The sequence below is a fragment of the Pristis pectinata genome, chromosome 27 (assembly GCF_009764475.1).
Source record: "Pristis pectinata isolate sPriPec2 chromosome 27, sPriPec2.1.pri, whole genome shotgun sequence".
Classification (NCBI taxonomy): domain Eukaryota; kingdom Metazoa; phylum Chordata; class Chondrichthyes; order Rhinopristiformes; family Pristidae; genus Pristis; species Pristis pectinata.
Window position 1 is genome coordinate 5,475,473 of NC_067431.1, and position 23,658 is coordinate 5,499,130.

Sequence of the window (23,658 nt, forward strand, 5' to 3'; positions counted from 1 at the left end):
TGCAAGGTGCTGTCAGCATATTACTGTAATGTCCTGCGTTAATTCATAACACAATTGTAGGGGCAGTTAACACAATTGTGATGGCTTTTTGTATTGTGAGTACAATTCAGGACAAACACAGGTTGATTAAATTACAGCATTGGAAAGAAACTGATATTTCCTATGAAACCTGCTGATATTATTCTCAACAACATAATAGGGTAACATCATTCTCAGAATGTGCAGGAAATGGAAGCTGAGTACAAGGGATGCATTAATGAAGCTGCAGTTGCAAATTCTTCATTCTGGCTAAGATCAGCTCCTATAGCTTCTGTCAGAGGAAGTAATGTATGATATCAGGCACTAGGAGACGGTTATAGGATCCTCTTACTTTACTACCTGAAATGGAAAGTCCATTATTCTATCCATGTTTTTAGCAAGCTGCATTTACCACTTACAATCTGTTGAAGCGTTTGAAGATTACTTTAGTATATTTAAGTTATTAAAGTCTTTGTAGTGTGAATTATATATGCCAGAAATATAGCAGTTTGTCATTCCTTCATGTTGTTCTTGTGGCATTATGTTTTGCTGGTCACCTTTGCTCTGATTTAAACCTCCTTAGACTTGGCCAGCACAGACTTTGGCGTGCTTTCTCCAATAACTAATGAAGTAGTTGAAGCAGGTACAATAACAACATTTAAAAAGGCATTTGGAAAAGTCCATGGATAGGAAAGATTTAGAGGGACGTGGGCCAACCACGGGCAAATGGGACTAGCTTAGGTGGGCACCTAGGTCAGCATGGACGAGTTGGGCCGGAGGGCCTGTTTCCGTGCTCTATGACTCTATAACTGCCTTAGCTGTTGCTGCAACCATCAGATCGCCGTGAGTCAAAGGAGCCAACCAACTTGCATCTGAACTCCTCGTGGTCTCATGCATAAAGAGGATGTTAGGAAGAACTGCCATTGTTGAAGTGATAAATGCTGTGGTACATTGGTGTTGTGTTGTTGTGGGGGACTGAGGGGTGGAGGGGAGAGTGGCTATTGTTGACAAAATATCCACATGAATGGAGCCGGTTGTTAGGACAGGAACACTGAGGATGAGCATCAATGATATCTCTTGTCCACGACTTGTGAGATGCATTCTTTAAAATCACAGCATCTCTTGAATATACCTGTTTAGCACATAAAATCTATTTCTTGAGAATGGAGCTAATGTTCTCCTTCAGTCATAGATTCCCCTCAGAAGAACAACCAATCTGACTCACCTTTACCTTCTGAATTTTGCCACCTTTGGCATTGCTCAAGGTAAGTCAGAGGTCCTGGAGTTTCACAATAGCAGAAAGGTTGTAGAGTGTTTAAATTACCCTGCCTGTCTGTGGATCACCGAACCTAACTAAGCAGTTGACTGACATCCATTAGAATCTGTTGGTGAGGGTGAGGGAGTTTACAGGCGGATGAGTGTTTGTAAAATTTCAGCTCCAGGTCAACTTATAAATCTCTTTCAGCAACACTGATTAGCTTCTAGTTAACACTTGTCCCTTAACCTCTTCCCTTTGCACCATCCAGGAATTCACACAGTCCTTCCTGGTGAAAGATAAAGCCCTCCCTTTCCCTTTCAGCATTCCAAAGGACCATTCCTTCTGCAACTCCCTGGCCTGCTTTTCCATCTCCATCAACCACTCCCCTTCTCTTGATGCCTTCCCATGCCACTAACAGGGGATACAACACCTGCCCTTTCATCTCTCCCCTCCCTCCCCATCCCAAACAGTCCTTCCAGATGAAATGCTGATTTCAGCATGAAACAACTCTAGTTTATAAATTTTTGACACCTGGCATTGGCTTTCTGAATTTTGTCAGACATTCATAATATCACAAGAGATTAGGGGGTGGATTAAGAGTTGATTGAGTTGCCCTATAAAATGGAATTCACACACTAAAAAGATGACAAGTGCAACGAAATGGTCACTTCTTTAAAGGTGGACTCCTTAACCAAAATACAGCCAGTTCAGTGACAATGCTTCCCAGGACTCAGTGCATGTGTGTTTCTTTCTATAGCACAAATTTCATTATCGTTCATCTCTTAAATTTGTAAAGTGTCCCAAAGAGTTCCATCTGAACATTATCAGACACAATTTAAAACCAGCTCACATAAATATAAGAACAAGACCAAAAGTTTGGCAAAAATGTTCGGTTTTATGATTATTTTAAGGGATGAGGGAGCAATAAAGGAGTGCAGAGGTTTGAAGAGGAAATTCCAGGAACAAGGGCATAGAACTCTGGTCAGACCACACTTGGAGTTTTGCGTTCAGTTCTGGTCGCCTCATTATAGGAAGGATGTGGAAGCTTTAGAGAGGGTGCAGTGGAGATTTACCAGGATGCTCTCTGGATTAGAGAACATATATTATGAGGATAGGTTGAGTGAGCTAGGGCTTTTCTCTTTGGAGAGAAGGAAGATGAGAGGTGACTTGATAGAGGTGTACAAGATGATAAGAGGCATAGATCGAGTTGACAGTCAGAGACTTTTTCCTGGGGTGAAAATGGCTAACACGTGGGGCATAATTTTAAGGTGATTGGAGGAAGGTATAAGGGGGATGACAGAGCTAATTTTTTTACACAGAGAGTGGTGGGTGTGTGAAACGTACTGCCTGCAGAGGTTGTGGGGCCAGACACATTAGGGACATTTAAAAGACTCTTAGATAGCCACATGAATGGTAGAGAAATGACACGGAAGGGTTAACATTTGAGAGGGAAGGGTTAGGTAGGTATTAGAGCAAGATAAAATGTCAGCACAACATAGTGGGCCGAGGGGCCTGTACTGCGCTGTAGTGTTCTATGTAGATATACACAGCAAAGGAAACAGGCTAGAATTAGAGGAACACAGAGACCTCAGTGTTGGAGGAATGGAGGTGACTGTAGATACATGGAGAGATGAAGCAAATGAACTCCAGAGTAGAGAGTTTTTAATTGCCTCTGGGGTCTACCGTGCTCTTCCAGAAGTTCACAATAATGTTAATTATTAATGATCATGTCATGATCACTGAGACAAATGTGATCTGTGCTCACGAGTTTGTGTTTGAGGATGAAGAGCTATTCAGTCACAAGCCTTTGTTAACTTACCTTACAGGTAAGTCATAGCAATTGTTTTCTCAAGTTTAGAGTTTAACATTGACTACACAATGGTGAAGGAGACCTACTCAAGCTTGCTTGTAGTTTCACCACCTTGATGTCCTCAGCTCATGTGGACAGGAGCGGGCTATTCCGGCTCTTGAGCCAGTTTTGACATTCTATTAGATCACAGATGATCCATGTACTTACCCTTGGTGCACACTGCTTATTAGCTTCAACATGAAAACTTACAAGTTTTCAGTCTCAATTGTGAAATGGCCACCCAACGTTTTGGAAAAGAGATTTTCAGATTCCTACAACGTCTGTGAAGGACAGCTTCCTGGTTTCATTCCTGGATGATCCAGCTTTAACTATAACATGGAGACACAGGAGACTGCAGATGCTGGAATCTGGAGCAACGAACAATCTGCTGGAAGAACTCAGCGGATCGTGCATTATCTGTGGGAGGAAAGGAATTGTTGACATTTCAGGTCAAAACCCTGCATCAGGACAACTTTAATATGACGTCTCCTTGTCCCAATTCTCCCCCTCTCCCCATGAAACATATTCTATCCTTTTACTTTAACCACATTCTTCAATTGTCTAACCCTCAAGAGAGTACAAGTCTTGCATTTCTCTGGTAAGAGTCTGACTAAAGAGTGATACAATTCAACAATAACTTCCTCTTTACGCGCCAACATTTTGAGATGACCATTAGCTTTTTGATAATATTTTGTGTTTGGGCACCAGCTTTTACTGACTTAGGCCTAAGGGAATCCAAATCTCTTTGCTTCCCTACTGTTCTTAGTCTGTAGTTTCAAGTCTCACTGCAGAGGCCCACATCCAAGCTAGCCTGGCCTCCCGGTGCAGTACTGATGGGGCTTCACACTGTCAGAGGTGGCATTTTTAGATGAGATTTAAACCAAAGCCTTGCCCATTCTCAGATGGATGTAGTTGAGCCTGTGAATAGCAGGACAATTCTCCTCAGTGCTCTGACAGCAATTATTCTTGCAGGACCATTCAAGAGACCTGAGTCGATACATGTCAGGGTATTTGCTGTCATTGAGAAAGGAAAAATTACCAAAGGAACCCTGCTTTCTCAGAGAGGCATGTGTCCAGTCTAAAGTTGGATTCTACAAGAACACCCACTGAAATCTGTGTTTCCAAAGCACACCAGACACCATTGTTCATGCTCTTCATGTTAATTGATGTCTTTGTCAATGATATGCAGTATGCCATTTATTTAATTGTTCTTGCCACAGCTGAATTGTGACTCTGGGTTCTTGCCCATGATATTGGATGTGGTTTACAGTTGCACAGACAGGGTGACAATGAGGATTCACCATCAGTTGTAGAAATTGTCTGATCTTTATCACATTAGGATTGGGACTGGTGCACGTGTTTGGCTGAGTTAGAGAGACTTCATTGTGCTTAACAGAGGATGGACAAAGTGGGAAAAACATTCTGCCTTCTATATTATTTTTTTCTCAATGTAGACAAGAGTTATTTAATTTTTAAGCATTATAAAAATGTGTTGACTTATTGAACCTATTTTTGGTATTAAAAGGATGAAAACTAATGAACAATTAGCAGGAAATTGTGGAAGCATTGGAATATGTTAATTGTTAGAACTCCACACTGCAATTGGGTCACCTTTGGTTGCTCAGTACTGTAAATCAATCTTCAGGCATACAATTCCATGATTTAGGACTGTGAGCATTGCACCATGAGTTTCCCACGGGTTACTGAGAAAGTAGTGTTGGCATGAACTGTAGTACATTTATTCATTTTAACAGCGACTACAGAAAACAATTCTACTGACAGAAGACTGTGCAACTTTGTAATTTGCTTGCTCCCAAGGCTACAGATGTAGAAGCAACTGAAGTTGTTAAAAAAGATATAGCTGCTTTGGTGAAACAAGGGTATTAAGAGTTGCAGAGACGTGGTAGGAATTCAGGGAGGAGAGTCGCCTCCAGTGTTGGCAAAGTGACAGGATAAATTCTGCAGATTGACTTATCTCCTCTAATTCCTACATTAGCATCTTCCTCTTTGGTCTGTTCATGTTGACCATACGTAGTACCCAGATCCTTTTTATTGTCCACCTGCTAATTGTAAGTGGGAAGAGGCAGCAGAAAGACTGAAGGTAGGACTAGGCTTTGATTTTCTCGCTGTGTGTCCACAGATTTGGCGTCACTAACTTCTTTAGTCCTTCATACCACGTATAGATCTGCCTGCTGGGAGGCCCATCTGCACCGTGCTGTCTGTTAACGATAATCAGGATATTGCTCTGTGGTGTTCTTGGGAAGGCGGAGACCCGCCAGCGTCTCTTCAGTGGGTTAATATGGTGAGCGACGGTGTCGATGCAGAAGGAAAATCCAGTGTTTCAAGAGTAATGCCGGGACGGGAGACTTCGCACAACAGTACTTATGCCTGCAAACCCTCTCACCCAGCTCTGAGGGCAGATTGGTCCTGCAAAACCACTGCACGTGAGTAGAATTGGTTCATGTATAACTGCAGGCCTGGGTGGAGAATGGTCTTCCAGCACTCACCTCCCCCACTGTCACCACCCATCACTCCCGAACCCAACTCCCACCCCTCCTCATTTATTTCTCCTGTCTTTGGAAGTTGCTGATTACCTGTGGGAAGCTTACAGTATACTATGCTCACCCAATACACAATTGCCGACTGGAGTCATTGAATACAAGAAGGTAGGAGCAGGAGTAGATCACCAGTCCCTGCAAGCCTGCCCCACCATTCAGCATGAAAAACACGGTGATGCTGGAGGAACTCAGCAGGCCAGGCAGCATCCGTGGAGAAAAGCAGGCGGTCAACGTTTCGGGTCAGGACCTTTCTTCAGGATCTTCAACGTTTCTATCTTCAATGTTGACTGCCTGCTTTTCTCCACGGATGCTGCCTGGCCTGCTGAGTTCCTCCAGCATCATCGTGTTTCCAGTATCTGCAGTCCTTTGTTTCTCTAAAATTATTTCTCTACCATTCAACATGTTGGCCTCTACTCCTCTTCTGTGCTAGTTCCCCATAACAATCAATTCCTTGATCTTTCTAATATTTATCTATTTCCACCTATATCTAACGATCTGGCTTCCACCAGCCTGGAGAGCAGAGGATTCCAGGGAATCACCACCTCAGAGAGAACAAGTTACTATGCACCTTAATTTTAAATGACTGCTCCCTTATTTTGCAGCTATGCTCCCTTGTTTGTGACTTTCCCACTACTGGAACCATCTCAAAATCTACCCCGTCAAGCCCCTTTAGAATCTTACATGTTTCAACAAAGTCATCCTCCATTCTTTCAAACTCCAAACTTCCTAGCCTTTTAACCTTAACAACATTTAATGTTGCAGCTCTATGAACTCTGGTTCGACCACACTTGGAGTATTGTGTTCAGTTCTGGTCACCTCATTATAGGAAGGATGTGGAAGCTTTAGAGAGGGTGCAGAGGACATTTACCAGGATGCTGCCTGGATTGGAGAGCATATCTTATGAGGATAGGTTGAGTGAACTAGGGCTTTTCTCTTTGGAGAGAAGGAGGATGAGAGGTGACTTGATAGAGATGATAAGGGGCATAGGTCGAGTGGACAGTCAGAGACTTTTCCCAGGGCGACAATGGCTAACACGAGGGGGCATAATTTTAAGGTGATTGCAGGAAGATATAAGGGGGATGTTGGGGTAAGTTTTTTACACAGAGAGTGGTGGGTGCATGGAACGCACTGCCTGCAGAGGTTGTGGGGGCAGATACATTAGGGACATTTAAGAGACTATTAGATAGACACATGAATGATAGAGAAATGGGGGGCTATGTGGGAGGGAAGGGTTAGATAGATCTTCGAGCAGGATAAAATGTCGGCACAACATCGTGGGCCAAAGGGCCTGTACTATGCTGTAATGTTCTATGTTCTATGTTCTTAGTGTTATAGTTAATTAAAAGTAAGTTGACCAATGGGAAGAATGTATGAATTTTAGTGACAACAAATATCATTTTAAGGATTGGAGGGGTGGTGAGTTGTGAGGGTGGGATTCTGGATGTCGGGGTTGGCATAAGCAGAAGCAATCGCTGCTTTAAAAAGTATTTGCTTGAAAGTCCATCACTTACTATGAACTGACAGATGGGGTTGGATTGGGTGGCTCATTTCTTGTCTTTAGCCTGTGCGATAGGCTGAATCACCTCATTCCCTGTGGTAAGTTTCTGGGGTTCCATGCACTTGTATTAATCATGTCCTGGAGTGAGAGACAAAGCAAAATTGCCGTAGGGAATCTGACATGCGGGGTACAACATGAATCCTTTCAAAGATGGTGGGGGAGAGATTCTAAAGAAATTCCCATGCAGTCAGTTACAGGTGGGATCTTGCAGACGAACATACAATCCTACAAATTAGGAGTAGGAGAGGCCCCTCAGCCCCTCGAGCCTGTTGTTGTGTTCATGGCTGATCTGGTTGTAACCTCAACTCTGCATTTCTGGTTACTCTGGTAACCTTCTCCCCCACCCCCCACCCTTGCTCATCAAGAATCCATTCAAAGACTGCTTCCACCACCTTCTGAGGGAAAGATTTCCAAAGACTTACAACCTCTGACAGAAAATGTTTTGGCTTTTAAATGGGCAATCTGTTATTTTTAAACAATAAACCTTAATTTTAAATTTACCCCCCAAGAGAAAATATCCACCCTGTCAAAACCCTTTATGAACTCAACTCTCTCTAGAGTTCTGTCACTTTATGTTTACTGCAGATGGCTGTGGACTCAGTCAGCTCCATCGCAGGCACAACCCTCCCCACTGAGGACATCTTCAAGAGGAGGTGCCTCAAGATGTTGGCATCCATCACTAAGGGCCCTCATCATCTGGGACATGTCCTCTTCTCATTACTACCATCGGGGAGGAGGTACAGGAGCCTGAAGACCCACACTCAATGACTCAGGAACGGCTTCTTCCCCTCCACCATCAGATTTCTGAATGCTTCATGAGCACTACCTCATTATTCCTTTACCCTTACACTATTTATTTATTTGTAATTTATAGTAATTTTATGTCTTAACATTGAACTGTTGCTGTAAAACAACAAATTTCATGTCATCTAAGTTTGTGATAGCAAATCTGATTCTGATTCAAGGACTAAAGTGATTCTAAAGTTACCTTGTGTTTTTGTTACTGGCTAGTATTGCCTGGAGGGAGACCCAAATGTTCAGCGACTAGTGTGAAGAATTTGGCATACACCATGCTGTCGTGTAGTTGGGAAGGAGGCCTACCCCAGGCTTCACTGCAGTGGAAAGACTGGAGAAGCAACTCTTTGGGGAAGGCTGAACGATCCATCAACAACCAAGTGCTAAAGTCTAGTCCGATCTATAATGGCAAGGAATTTATCTGCCAAGCAACACATCCTTTGACCAGAAGTAGGTCCTGCAACATCCAACTAGGTAAGGAGCATTTCCGAGAAATGGATTCTTTTAGAATTACTCACTGTTCTTAAACTTGAACTCAAAGCTTCTATTAACATGGGGTGGAGTGGTTCATCTTTGACTATTATATTGTTTAACTCTTATCACTTTAGTGAAAGAACTGACCTGAGCAGATGTTGACATGTAGCCAAAATGGTTCTGGGTATTCCTTAATCAATGGTTCCAATCTTTATGGATAAAAGTCCTGCATTTGATTAAATATACATATTTACATCTGCATTCACAAATATGTGCACTCATCCATGTAGAAAGATGACACATACACACTCAAATAAACATGTACAAATTCACACTTACCCACATACGTGCACACAAAGGGAATTATCGAGTCATGGAGTTAGACAACATGGAAACAGACCCTTCGGCCCACAGTATCTGCTAACCATCAACCACCCATCTACACTAATCCTGCACTAATCCAATTTTCTTCTTCTCCACATTCTCAACAACTTCCCCCAGACTCTAACACTCAGCTACACACTAGGGGCAATTTGCAGTTGCCAATTAACCTGCCAGGCCACACAATTCAAGTCTAACTTACTACAATAATAATCACTGGGGAAGAGGCTCCTTCACTTCACTTGGAGATGAATGCCAGTGCTCGAACTCCCCACCACATTGCTTGCTATGCACCCTGGAAACATCACAGGTCACTCCTGTCATAGGGATGAAGCTGTCCCAGCAATTCCTAGTGACTGCCCACAGCTCTACAGCAGCCAGCATGCTGACTAGAGTTTTATTTATGATTGTTATCTTTTCTGAAATTATCCCCCTATTATTAAAGCCTCACAGAGCCTCTGTAATCTTTGATACCGACATTCCCACCACAGATGGGAACCCATTCCAGTTTGGGAAACACTCATCTAAATAATGTGGACATATTGAGGAAGATGGGCATGTTCGTTTCAAAATATGAGATTTGGAGGTGACCTAAATAAGGTTGTCAGACTTCAGGCCATCTATGTTGAAAGGTTTAGAAACCAGCAAAGCCTCTTTCTGTAAACTAGTGTCCATAGATGGAGTAAAGGTGTTATTGAGAATGATAATCAACTGTGTTTATTCTGGTTGCAGAGGCCCCTGACCTGCTCACTCCGAGGAACGTTGTAACTGTTTTCGAGGGGAGCGATGTCCACTTGACCTGCATTCTTAAAGCTGCCTACCCCTCCTCAGAGATCACCTGGCACAACAACAGGAATGAAAGCATTTGGCTAAAACCCAAAAAGTATTTGCTTCATCAGGAGGCCTCCTGGTCAAACCTGACCATTCGGGAAATAGATGGAGACAATGACAATGGAACGTACTGGTGCACAGCAAGCAATGTGGTGGGGAGTTCAACCACTGGCATCAACCTGCACGTGAATAGTGAGGGAGCCTCTCCCAGTGATTATTACTGTAGAAAGTTAGATTGAATTGTAAACTTCTTTTCCTTTTATACCTATGCATGTGGGCAAGTGTGAAAATGTATTGTGTACTTGAGTGCATGTGTATATCTTTGTGTATAGATGTGCATCTATTTGTGTGTGTATATGTGAACATGTATATACCTGCACATGCATCTGTGCATTTCTGTGTGTGTGTGGCTGCATGTGTATATAACTATGTATTTAAGGTGTGTGCATGTGTATATGTGTATGTATTCCTGTGAATAGATGTGTCTGTGTGTCTGTATGAGTGTGCATCTCTGCGTTTTTGTTTATCTGTGTGTGACACGTAATTCGGTATATGTATAAGTGTGTAGGTGCATCTCCATGTGTATATCTGTTGGTGTCTCTATATCCTTGTATATTTATATATGTGCATGTACATACATCTGTGTGTGTGGGTATAAGTGTGCATCAATATCTATAATTATATATTTATCTGAGAGTGTACGTGATTGTGTGTATGCGTGTACATACATCGGTACGTAAATCTGTGTATACATAAATCTGTGCATGTGTGTATGTGTGTGTGTGTGTGTGTGTGTGTGTGTGTGTGTGTGTATAAGTGTGCATCAATATCTATAATTATATATTTATCTGAAAGTATACATGAAGGTGTGTGTGTATATGTGTGTGTGTGTGTGTGTGTAAGTGTATGTCTATGCAAATATGTACCTGTATGTGTGAATGAAAGATGGTGTGTGAAAAGCATAATTCGGTCAGTCCTGATATGGCAGTTGAAAATTTCTCTTCCTTTGTGATCACGCTGCATTTAAAACTTATTTTGCAAATCTCCAGATTCCTGGGCAAATCTGGGTCAGCAATTGCATTGTTTCAGAAGCTGGTTGCTACCCCAGAACTAAAACACATACCAGGCAAGTAAAAACAGAAAGTACTGGAAATACTCAGCAGGTTTTACAGCATCTATGGAGGGAGGATACAATTAACATTTCAGCTCAATGACCTTTCATCAGAATGCAGACACAAGAGACTGCAGATACTGGAATCTGGAATCAGTCCTGACGCAGGGTTTCAACCTGAAACATCAACAATTCCTTTCCTCCCACAATTGCTGCTGTTTGTCGCTCCAGATTCCAGCATCTGCAGTCCCCTGTGTCGACCTGCTGAGTTTGTCCAGCAGATTGTTTGTGTCTTTCATCAGAATGCCCTGAGTTTGGAATTCACTTCCAGCCATATTGTTTCATAAATCCTGGCTGTGTTGGACATCCCTCTCTACACACACTGCTGACCATGGGATATTCTCTGTATTCCACAGCCCTGATACAATGACCCTGTGCAATTCTCACTCCTGATTGTGTTGTAACAAATATCTCTCTATGGGCTTCCTTCTCCATTAGTTTTACTGGTGTTTTTTGGATTGTGTTTACTTGATGGCTCTGCATTCTGTTGTGCTAAGTGCTTCTCCCTCTATCCCTCACAGAATATCCTACCCCCCCAAACGTCACCATCAGCAAGCTGCTCTACAGCCGCCAGCGGACAGAAGTGGTTCTGGAGTGGATAACCCGAGGCTCTGGAGATTTAACGGGTTTCATGGTGCAGAGGAGACCGGCGCGGCGCTCTCTCGCTGGTTGGGGCAGAAGCAACTTGAAGGAGTCTGTCACCGACACACACATTCCCTGGCAGGTTGTTGCCAATGCCATTGACCCTGCGGTCAGGGGTCACAAGCTGGGGGGACTGGACCCCAGGGTTTTATACGCTTTCCGCATTTTGGCTGTCAATCACAAGACGACAGGGTATCCTTCAGAAGTGAAAACTCCAGGTAGGGCAGCTGATAGTTTGGAAGTATTTAAAGCAATTTCACAAAGGCTGCAAATCTCATTCTCAGTTTGTGTTTCCAAGATGATACTGGTGTCGGTAAGGCACATCATTCCCTATCTTCCATCTGCCTCTTTTAGAGCCTATTGGCTCACAGTTAACTAGGAAGACTTTGGTGGATAGTCCATATCATAACTGCACTCCCACACCAATCACTAAAAGTCTAACCAGCTAACTTTGAGGCCATCCAATACTCAGGTTGTTAGGTTGGTGAGAGGAATTTCTTTTCTTATATAAATCTTGCATCCCAGGTATTCTAGGTGTATTAGAGCTTGCATAAAAATGGCACAATGTGGGGCGATCAACATTAGCTTCCTGCAAGTTCGTGGGGAAGATTGTTTTCATTCTCATGACGTTGAATGTCTTGCAAGTTTGGATGCACAGTAACTTGTGGCAGTGGAAAATTCTTTGTGAGTCAAGCGATGAGCTAGTTTCTCTAGGATACCCAGCATATGACCGGCACTTGTAACCACAGTTTTAATATGATAGTCCAGTTGAGTTGGTGGTTAATGAAGACCCCAGGGATATTGACAGTGGGAACCTCCATAGTAATACCATTAAGTGTCAAGAATAGGGTTTAGACCCTCTTTTTGGAGATAGTAATTACTTGGCAATTTTATGGCATAAATTATACTTGCATTTACCAACCTGTCCATAAATGTTATTCAGCCCATGCCACTGAAGGAGCTATGAATGAAAATGAACATTGAATAATCATTGGGAAACGTCGCTTCCTCTGATCTTATGTCAGAAGGAAGGTCATCGGTAAAGTGGCTCAAGACAGTTGGTGGCGCATCTAGCATTATTTCATGGAAATACAATAATCATATGCATCAAGTCTTTCTGAGTCAGAGATGTTGCCAAGATGGAAGTTGGCCATATTGAAGGCTTGTGAGTAACTCAGAAATAATCTTCTTAACATAACTCATGAAGGAATCACAGAACATGGCAAAGAGTATATTATTTAAAGAAATGATGGCCACTGGAGACAATGTGGTTGAGGCATGTTATGTTGACTCTAATTTGCTTGGAACAGTGGTGTTGAGAAACGTTATCCAGACCAGTGTAGGAGAAAGAAGGTGCGCAGAAAGGCTTGAAAGAGAAGATTTCGGGTGCTGACAGCTATGAGAGGGAATATTAGGTGGATATAACCCCATGAGGTAGCACACAGTATACACATGGAGGACTGACTGCAAGGCTAGGCCTGGACTTCTTTTATTAGATAGTACACCGGTCACCTACTTGTGGAGGATGGGGGTTGGCAAACATCTCACCGAATGAGAAGAAGATATGGAAGGAGGAATATTCTCTCTTCATTGACTTGCTGATGTCTAATAAAGAGGAGAAAACAATAGTAAAGGTGCTAGACAAACAAGGGACTGCAGATGCTGGAATCTAGACGAAAAACACGATGATGCTGGAGGAACTCAGCAGGCCAGGCAGCATCTGTGGAGAAAAGCAGGCGGTCAACGTTTCGGGTCAGGACCCTTCTTCAGGACTGAAGATAGGAAAAGGGGAAGCCCAATATATAGGAGGGAAAAGCAGAGCAGTGATAGGTGGACAAAAGAGGGGAGGCGGGGTGGGCACAGGGTGGTGATAGGTAGATGCAGGTAAGAGATAGTGATAGGCAGGTACAGGGGAGGAGGGGAGAGCAGATCCACCAGGTAAGGAGAGAAAGGAAAAAAAGGTAGAAAAAAAGAGGCTAGGAAAGGGAAGAAGAAGCATGGTGGTGGGGGTGGGTTTGTGGGGAATGGGGGTGGAATTACCTAAAGTGGGAGAATTCAATATTCATGCCGTTAGGCTGCAAGGTTCCAAGACGGAAAATGAGGTGCTGTTCCTCCAGTTTGCGCTTGGAATTCTCCTGGCAGTGGAGGAGGCCGAGGACTGTCATATCAGTGATAGTGTGGGAGGGGGAGTTGAAGTGACTGGCAGTGGGGCGATGCAGATCGCGGTTACGGACAGAGCGCAGGTGTTCTGTGAAATGGTCACCTAGTCTGCGTTTGGTCCATGGTTACAGACAGAGCACAGGTGTTCTGCGTGGTATTAGAGGCTGTACTGGACTATTAGGATGACCAGTATGATGTTGGCAGAGACTCTTTAAGTCTTTAAGAATCACTGCAATGGCCCAAGTAATTCAAGCTTTTAAGATCTCAACAGAAGTTCCACGTTTACTTGATGGAACTGAATCTACTGACTGCCAATTGTAACTTCAGAGATCTGAAGGACTGGATTGTTCACAATAGGATTATGCCAGAATTCAACAACATAGAGGACCGAGGTGAGACCAAGGATCATCGTGCTGGTGAGGAGGGAATGCAGAAAGGTTTAACATGAAGATGTCACGTGTGCTGATCTATGGAGGAAGGAAGTGCCTGAACACGAGATACCAGAGAGATGTTGGGCATGGTAGCATGGGATCTCTGCCTGGACGAGACCAATACTTGGTGACAATTCACTACTTGTCCTTGAAGTAGGTTACCTCAATTCAACCACGCCATCAGCTACTATTCATAAGCTGAAAGTTCCTTTGACCAGATACAATATTCCAGTGGAGGTGGTAATGGGCAACACACACATTGCTTCAGGTAAGTTTGCAGTTTTCAGTTACATGGGATTTCACTCATACAACATGGTCACCACACCAGTCACCATCCAGTGAAAAGGCAAGGGAATGCTGTAAAGACAGCCAAGTCGCTCCTGAGAAAAGCAAAACAACTATGCACAGGTGCTGGCTCATTTTCCTGACGTATAGAAATATACCACTGCCAGAGTTCAGGCCAAACTCATGAACTGCCACACTAGAACAACACTGCCAACAGCTGCAAAGTGGGTTGAAACCTAACACTCCAACTGGAATAAGTGGATGGAGGAAGAGAGAGAAGGAAAGCAAGCTTCCTACTGCAACAGGATGGCTAAGGAAATATCACCACTTAAACCAGGTAATGTGTTAAGAATTCAACAAATTGTCCAACCAGGAAGATGCAGGGAAGCTGGAGTCATCAGACAGCTGTCACCACCTCGATCCTGGGATCCTGTGAACTGAGGATTGAGCAAGGTGTTACATACACAGAGATAGGCATTATCTGAAGAGGACTATGGAAGAGATTAAGGAGGCAGAAGCCAATAATGAACTCAAGATGATACAGCGCAACTCCAGCTCAACCAGGGCACAATGAATAACAACCAGTGATGGCCAGCTCTGTGAGAACTATTAGCAACCCAATCACCTTGCGAGCTTTGTGTTAGACTTGTGTATGTGTTGTTGGTAGAAAGTTAGTATTGAAAATTTATGTTGACAGCACATGAGTTTATGTTGAGAAGTAGTTTAAATTGCATGGAAGCTAATGCGTATAAATTTATTTGTGTTTATTGGAACACTAGGAATGTGGACTTTCTGTTGTATTGAATGTTGAAATCAGAACACACTGACACAACTATTAAAGGAAGGACGGAGAAGATGTACCACCATCCAGTACCACCTCACAGTAATACAATTGTAAACATCAAGCACCCAGGTCAGTTGTGGTTGCCAAGGCGGAGGGTGACTACTCTGCAGGCTTGTGAGTAGCCCGGAAATAATTTTATAACATGACTCACCAAGATCCCACAGAATATGATAAGGAGTACATTATTTAATGAAAGACTAGCTACCGGAAACAGCATAATGCAACCGTTAGATTTAGGCCCTGCCCAAACAAACTCCTGCAATGATGTCTGGCGGTTGAGGTGATTGACCTCCTACAACCATAACCGCCTTCCTTTTATGCAAGGGATAGCTCCATCATGGACTGTTTGTCCCTTGATGCTCATTGACATTAGTTTTCCATGGATGTCACAATTAGCAAATGCTGCCTCACTGTTCGGGGTAGTCCCCTCACCTCTCCTCTGGAACACAAATCTTTGGTCCAAGGCTGTAATGGGGTCTGGAGAGAAAGGATTCCAGCAAAATCCAAACTGGGCATTGGTGAACAGGATATTGGTAAGTAAGTGCTACTTAATAGCATTGTTGGCACATCTTTGGTCACTTTGGTCAATGATTCCAAACAGATTGATGGGTTATTAATGAGCCAAATTGTAATGCTCTGCTTTTTGAGGGCAACTACCAGTGTTTTAACTGTACTGGAACAGCTTGATAATTTGCATGGCTAGTTCTAGAGTATATCCTAATGCTCTAGTTGGGATGTTGTGCGATCCCATAACCTTTTATATATTCAGTGCTCTCAGCCATTACTTGGTACCATGTAAAGTGGATTAAATTGGCTGAAGACTGTGATGGCAAGGACTACAGGAGGAAGTCAAATCATCCATTCAGCTGATGATTTGTCTGCTTGGCTTCTAGCTGAAAATGATTGCAAATGCTTCAGCTGGGCCCCACCATTGTTGAAAAAAGGGATATTAGTCTTTTCCTCCTGTTAGCTGCTTAATAATCCTATTCATGGCTGGACATGACAGAACTGTAGAGATTTGATCTGATCTATTGGTTAACTCTGTAATCTTTGTCAGTTTTTCACCTCCATTTTAGACACACCAGGTCCTTCTTCTTCAGTAGTTTCAGGTAGGATTATGCTACATATTGGCAGAGAGCGGTTGGGTTGAACAATCTATTTTTCTGCTGGGAATACTGAGTAATATGGTGTGCACTAGGTATATACTGGGGAGGCTGGAAGTTAGTGGAAAAATCACTGCGGGCGTAAATCAAGTGAACGAAGAGTAATTGCTTCCAATAGCCAATGCTTTGATAATGAGGTATCACAGATTTATGGTGACTCATAGGTAACACAAGAGAAAAGATTATCTTAGCACACAAGCAGGTAGGATTCGCATTGCATGTTTGATAGGATCATGGAAACAGAATTAGTCAAAGCATTCGGAACAAACTTGAGGGAATATCTCACAGAGAAAAGTTAGAGAGATATTGGGAAAAATGCAGATTAGGACAAACTTGATTGGTCTTCAAAGCAGCTGGTGTTGATTTAGTGGGCTGTTTCTCCTCAAATGAAGAGTATGCAATGATCCTACATAATCTGGCACTATTCAATGGGAATTGCGCTTGGTAGAAGGAAGGTTTGTTGGATTAATTCCAAGTAGTAACAGATTCCTGAGGAAAAACAGGAAATAGGAAGTTTATCTGTGCAGAAACAGGTGATCCTGGAACAGTTGTCATTGCTGTGTTAAGGTATTTGATTCTTTGGTGATCTATTTAATACCTTTACACCTGTGTTGTGGAGACATCTTCAATTTTTAAACCTTTGATTTTTATTTTATTTGCATGCCAAATTTTGCTGTGTTCTCATTGAAATTCTAGATAATATATTTCTTGATGTGTTTTTAAATACAAATTTAAAATGGTATTTCTTAGATTTAAGCCTTCATGAAAGACAATTGAACATAATGAAAACACAATCTTACACTGTGCTCTGGCAATCCAGGTGATCAGATCTAACCCCTTCTCTCAAATATTCCAGTTTACAGTTGGATATTGGACTGCTTATTCCCAGCAGAAGAAATGGACTAATGCTTCCTGTCTCTTCCCATTTATAACCGGTAATGATGGTAGTAGGCATTTGGTGACCTGTTTCACGTAGCCAGAGGCTTTTAAAAGGGTTTTCATGGGATCAACAGGATAAAGAAGAACATAAATGAAATATGTGGAAAGTCAAGCAAGTGCAAACTGCCCGATGAAGATTTCACAACAGACGTGGGCTGATATGTTGGATAGATTCACTTTGTAGGGAAATAGTTTTCAATAAATATTCAGATGTTTTTATTTTAAGGCAAAGAATTTTGACTGCACATTTCTTATAAATTCAGGAATTGCTGGAAAAACTCAGCAGGTCAAGCAGCATTTGTGGGAAAAGAAACAATCAACCTTATTGGAAATGCAATCCTTTGTCAGAACTGGGAAAGAGAGAGATACAAGTTAGTTTACAGCAGGAGAGAAGGTGGGGACAAAGCAAATGGAAAATCTGTTTCCGTTTTTATTTAGGTCAGCTTAGTTTTCTTACCCTACATGTATAATTCTGGCCTACTGGGCAGGTCCCACACTTTTACCTTTAACAACTCATCACACAGATAAATTGGCTTAAAGTGATGGTAACTGTCTTCATTAAGCCATTTGAACTCATCCTATCACAGACATTCCCTTTGTTTTACACATCCCTCCCCCAGCTTCTTTCTTACTGAAAAATACTGGCATCTCTCTCTTTTCCAGTTCTGATGAAAGGCCACAGACCTTGACTGTTTCTCTATCTACCGATGCTTTCTGACCTGCTGAGTTTTTCCTTGCATTTTCTGTTTTTATTTCAGATTTCCAGCATCTGCAGTATTTTTTGATTTTCATTAAGAACTTGTTGCAAACCTCAAAACATGAGTATTTTCCTGGGATTGGTTAAGTTTCATCTCTAATCTGATGGAGTAGGCTTGGTATTGACCCAGTTACTTTCTGGAACTTCAGAGCAATGAAGGTTGACTGTCTAGATGTGTGTATTTGATCCTTTGTATGGTTTCTGAAGGTTGTTCTCTGAAAGTTAGCTGACTATGTGGGGGATTCTGATGCATATCTTGCTATAACTTATGTTCCTTTTCGAGAATGTACTGACATTCCCCAACATCACCCTGCTGAAACATTGTAAATTAGTATTTCAAATACATTGCTATCAAAGAATTCCTTTAAAGAGATCAGGCTTTTCTCTTGATGGCAATTTGGATCTAATTCTGAGGAGATGGGAAAACTTTTAATGATGAGAGTTTGTAGGGCTCTGTGTGTGTGTGTGTGTACAGTATATTGCTATGGAAAGTGACAAGTTTGTAGTTTCAAATCAAGGTGATGTGAGAAAAACAGAACATGCCGGAAATACTCAGCAGGTCAGGAGCATCTGTGGAGAGAGAAACAGAGTGAATCAAATCGAAATGTTAGCTCTGGTTTTCTCTCTACAGATGCTGCCATAGCTGTTGAATATTTTCAAAATTTTCTGTTTTAATTTCTGATTTCCAGCATCTGCAGTTTTTTTTGCTTTTCAGGGTGATGAAAGTCTTTTGTCTTTTGATGATTGTTAACAATGAAAAGTCATGGACGAGAAAAAGTTGTTTGGCTTCTGAGAACCATGCCATGAGCCCTGTTGGTACAGTAACTAGCTGGCACACCAATCCTCTGGTAACTTAATCAGATAATGACCCAGTGGGTTAATGCACTAATCTTCTTGAAAGTTGGTAATAGGCACTCGATACAATATAGGTACTTCAATCATTTGTATTATAATCATCTGACGCCCTGACCATCTAGTATCCAAAATCTAATCATATGATACACTAGCTTAATTATCTGTATCTAAACCCTCTGATACCCTAATTAACTAACATCATTCCCTCCCATTGCAGTGTCTCAGACTCTTGACTCTACCTCTCTTGGTTATTCTGCAATTGTTACTTCGGTATTCTTTTTCCACTACTTCAGATTTCACTGCTATACTTTGCACCATTCTGCTGTTCTGCTCTCGTTGCTGTATTTGTTATTATCTTGTGCATTGTTTACTCTGTGAGCTTCATGCAAGCAAGGAATTTAATTGCACCCTGGTGTTCATGACAATAATCTAATCCAATTTAATCTAGCCTTTAACGAATCACGCTGGTTATGATATACAAACCCATATTTTACAAAGCAACAATTAAGTCTGTGATGGATTATTGTCCCTAAAGATGTTTCCATTATCAACAACACAGTTTTTGCTGGGTTTTCCCTTTGTTCTGATGCAAAATACTTCACATTCTGTTTTCTGGCATCACCCTACAGCCTCAACAACTCCCATCCTTCCTTCCCTCAGTATCTAATAATATAACTGTTCAGACAGGATGGCCTTCCTATTTTGAAGACTAAAGAACCCCACGTTCATGTCCACTATTGTTCCCACTCTGATCTTTCTGTCTTTTCTCTCACACTATTCCAAATAGGACAGTGTCTATCCTGCTGGTATAAAACTCTTGAACGAACCTTTTGTATGATAAGATGGACTCTTGATCTCTCAATCTACCTCGTCATGGCCTTGCACCTTGTCCTGATCCCACCGGCCCCCATCACCCTATCTCTTTCCCCTCCCCCATCCTCTCTATCTGCCCCTCACCCACACACTCCTCCCGCTGGTTCCCCTCCCCACCTCCTTCCCTTCATTCCATGGTCCACTGTCCTCTCCTATCAGATCCCATCTTCTTCAGCCCTTTGTCACTTCTACCTATCACCTCCCAGATTCTTGCATCATTACCACCCCCCCCCCCCCCCCCCCCCCCCCCTCACCTGGATCCACCTATCACCTGCCAGCTCTCGCTCCACCCCCTTGCCCCAACTTTTTTATACCGGCCATCTCCCCTTTTTCTTTCCAGTCCTGATGAAGGGTCTTGACCCAAAATGTCGACCGTCCACTTCCCTGCATAGATGCTGCCTGACCTGCTGAGTTCCCCCAGCTCCTTCGTGTGTTGCACCTTATTGTCCACCTGCACTGCACTTCCTCTGTAACTGTAACACTATATTCTCCATTCTGTTATTGCTTTTCCCTTGTACTACCTCAAGGTACAGATGTGGTGAAATGATCTGTATGGATGGCATGTTTTTCACCGTACATGTGACAATATTAAATCAATTACCAATGAAGCCCACATCAGCTGAAGATCAGCACCTCCTCTTCAATCGAGGCCTGTCACAGGCCTCAGGACCTAACATTGAATTTACCAATTTCAGACCTGTCTACGTCACAACTGCCGAGTTCTGACAGAAGATCATGCACCTTCACTCATTTTCTCTCTCCACAGATGCTGTCTTGACTGTTGGGTACTTCCAGCACCATTCTGTCCTGCTTCTCTCATTCATCTATTAACCAGCCACCTCCAGTAGCATTGTATCACCTGGATGTCCATCCTATCACGGACGTTCCCTCTTTACTCTCCATCCCTCTCCGTTCCTGTAACTTAAAACATGTTTGTTTTCTCACTTCTCCCGTTCTGAGGAAACATGAACTGTTCCTCTCCACAGATGCTGCCTGACCTGTTGAGTACTTCCAACACTTTCTGTTACACTCTCCAATTTTCAGCATCTTTTTGACTTTTGTTCCATTGGTACATTGACTGAATTCTCTTCTCCAGTGTAAACAGATGAGAAGCACTCTTTCAATAGCCATAATCCTGCTTCCTCAAGACTATATTTCATATAGTTTCTAGTCAAACACAAGCTTTTACTGTGCTTTTAAAATGAATGTATTTATAAATGACATTTGGAATCCCTTTTATGATAAACTATTCTCACACACTGTCTCTGCTTTTCTATTTCACTTTTGCATTCTGTATTTTCTGCACTCAGCTTGATCCTCCAAACTATCATGCACAAAATTTATTATAAACCTTTTGTGTTTCATTTTAATCTCCATGAGATAAAACTTCAAAAGCATAGGCACGCAACCTGGTTGTACGTTGCATTCTGATTCCAAGATTCAATATTTATGGATGGTATGCAAGACAAAGTTTTTCACTCTATCCTGGTACATGTGACAATAATAAACCAATTTCCAATTACCAACATACATTGGATTCTAGCCCTGGAAGAGCTAACATTAGATAATATTCTCCATAACATTTTGATGTTGATAAATTGATAAGTCGTTGATGACTTCTCAGTACCCAGCTACGTGTAGCATGTCTTTGTTGTGGTCAACTGTTCTACTTGAAAATAATACCAATTGATTAGTATAGATCCATACTTGATGTTTGGCATGGACATGATGGGCTGAAGGGCCTGTTTCCGTGTTGTATGACTCTAATTCAGATAAAGGAAGAACACACATCTTGTGCAAAGTAGAGATGAGCAAATATGCCAAGAGGTTATGATCAGTTTGAGCTTCAAAGTCCTGTGTGTTGTAATTGGTCAGAAAGAATAGTGTGGTAAGTTCTGAGGTTCTGGGAAAAGACAAGTGAGAGTAAGAGATGGTGCTATGAGTGTAGAGGAGGAGGGAGTATATGTGTTGCTGGGTATTTGTACCATAGAGTAAAACAGCACCGAAACAAGCCCTTTGGCCCAACTCATCCTTGCCATCCAAGGTGCCCACCTGAACTGGTCCAGAAGAAAGTAAAAGAAGCTAGAAGCAGCAAGAGTTATGATAAAATAGTGGAAGACAATCAAACCAATGAGAATCTTTGACATGTGCTGTATTGAAAGAGGCCACTTAATCAATCTGAGTCCAAACCATCAAAAAAGAGCCACCAACTTAATTCCATTTCCCAACTCTTGTTCCATACATTTGTATATTAAAGCTCAAAGTGTTTACTCAAATACTTTACAAGTCAGTCCTGATGCAGGGTTACGTTCCTCTAGCAGTTTGCTTTTTGCTATTTTTCAAATATGATGAGCAATTGTGATTGTGCCTGTATTTCAGCTTGGGCATTCAAGATTACCTCTACTCACTGGGTCTAAAGGGATCCTTCTCATCTCTCTAATTCCACTAACATTAAGTTTAAATCTATACCTCCTAGTTATTCACCATTTTGTGGAAAAAAAAAATCTGGGTCTCTTCATAGTTTGCACGCTCTGGCTAAATCAATCTTCTCTGTTCCAAGAAAACAACACAGTCTTTCCAATTTTTCCTTACGTTAAAGTACTCCAGTCCTGGCCACATCCTCATAAATTTCCTTTGCAGTCTCTCAGGTGCCATTGAAACCTTCTGTAATGTAGTGACCAGAATTTTATAATCCGAACTTCATGAACTCCCGTTGTGGCCCAACTAGCATTTTACATACTTGCAGCATAATCCCTCCAGTCTCCTGTGTCTTGGCCTTTGAGGGAACTATCCTTTAGCTTTTTTACCATCTTATCTACCTGTGCAACCTCCTTCTGGATGTTTGGACATGGTCCTCTGTTCCTCTTAACTTATCACCATTTCTTTATCCTTCTCAGTTTTCTGGGAGATGTAATTGTAGATGACTCAGTTATGGGAACAGGACTCTAGTGTTCAGTGACTGAGATTTATTGGGCTGGGAAATGAAGAGGTGGAGTACCCGCACGTGCAAGAACATTATATGTGTTGAAGATGCTGACAACTTTCCTCCCCTCTCTCTCTTTCCCAAGTCACATTCCAAAGTTGCCAGATCCTTCAGCTTTTCACAACTTCTCTTCTTGTTTTGCTGTGAAATATTGCTGGGCGTAGACAATTTGTTGGATATATTCCTGGCTTTTACGCTGGGATTATATTTCTGTGAAACTCTGCTACTGCAGATCATGGGATCAGGCTTACTACTTTCAGTGACAGGATAGTTTTGCGATCATTTAAGGGTATTTCCATCGAAATATGTGAATAAGATGTTCAGCTCAGGATGAAGACAATATAGAGGCTGTGGAGGAGGGTGCAACAATTAATTTATCTGGACGAGCAACACAGGAGCCTAGACTAACAATCCAGAGACTCAAATTCAAATCCCACCATGGCACGGAAAGAATTTAAATTCTGTTACTAATTTGAAATATTAACAATTGATTGGAGGAATGATGACTGCAAAAATTATTGGATTGTCATAAAAATCCATCCGGTTAAGGAGAGGAAATTTGCCATTCTTACTCTGAGTGACTCCTGAGCCATCCCATGTGATTGACTCTGAAATGGCCTAACAAGTCGCTTGTTGTCCCTCTACTGCTACTTTTAAAGAGGTAGGTGGGATTACTTTCACCAGAAGGATCCCACTGGTCGAAGAAGGCAACTCACCAACACGTTCTCCAGGGCGATTAGGAATGGGCAATAAATGCAGGCCTTCCCAGTGTTATCCAGATCCTGAAAATTAAACGCAGTAACTTAAAAATAAGGTGTATAAAAGATTCACAA

The 23,658-nt window shown here is 42.1% G+C and overlaps 1 protein-coding gene across 1 annotated transcript in view; it reads left to right on the forward strand.

Annotated features, from left to right (window-relative positions):
• The window catches only part of LOC127583568 (V-set and immunoglobulin domain-containing protein 10-like 2), a 139,201-nt gene that overhangs the window by 106,872 nt on the left and 8,671 nt on the right, over window positions 1-23,658 (forward strand). The window contains exons 8-10 of the mRNA XM_052039690.1: window positions 8,253-8,486; window positions 9,624-9,914; window positions 11,415-11,753. Of these exons, the coding sequence (XP_051895650.1) occupies window positions 8,253-8,486; window positions 9,624-9,914; window positions 11,415-11,753 (864 nt within the window). The remainder of the gene's footprint in view (window positions 1-8,252; window positions 8,487-9,623; window positions 9,915-11,414; window positions 11,754-23,658) is intronic.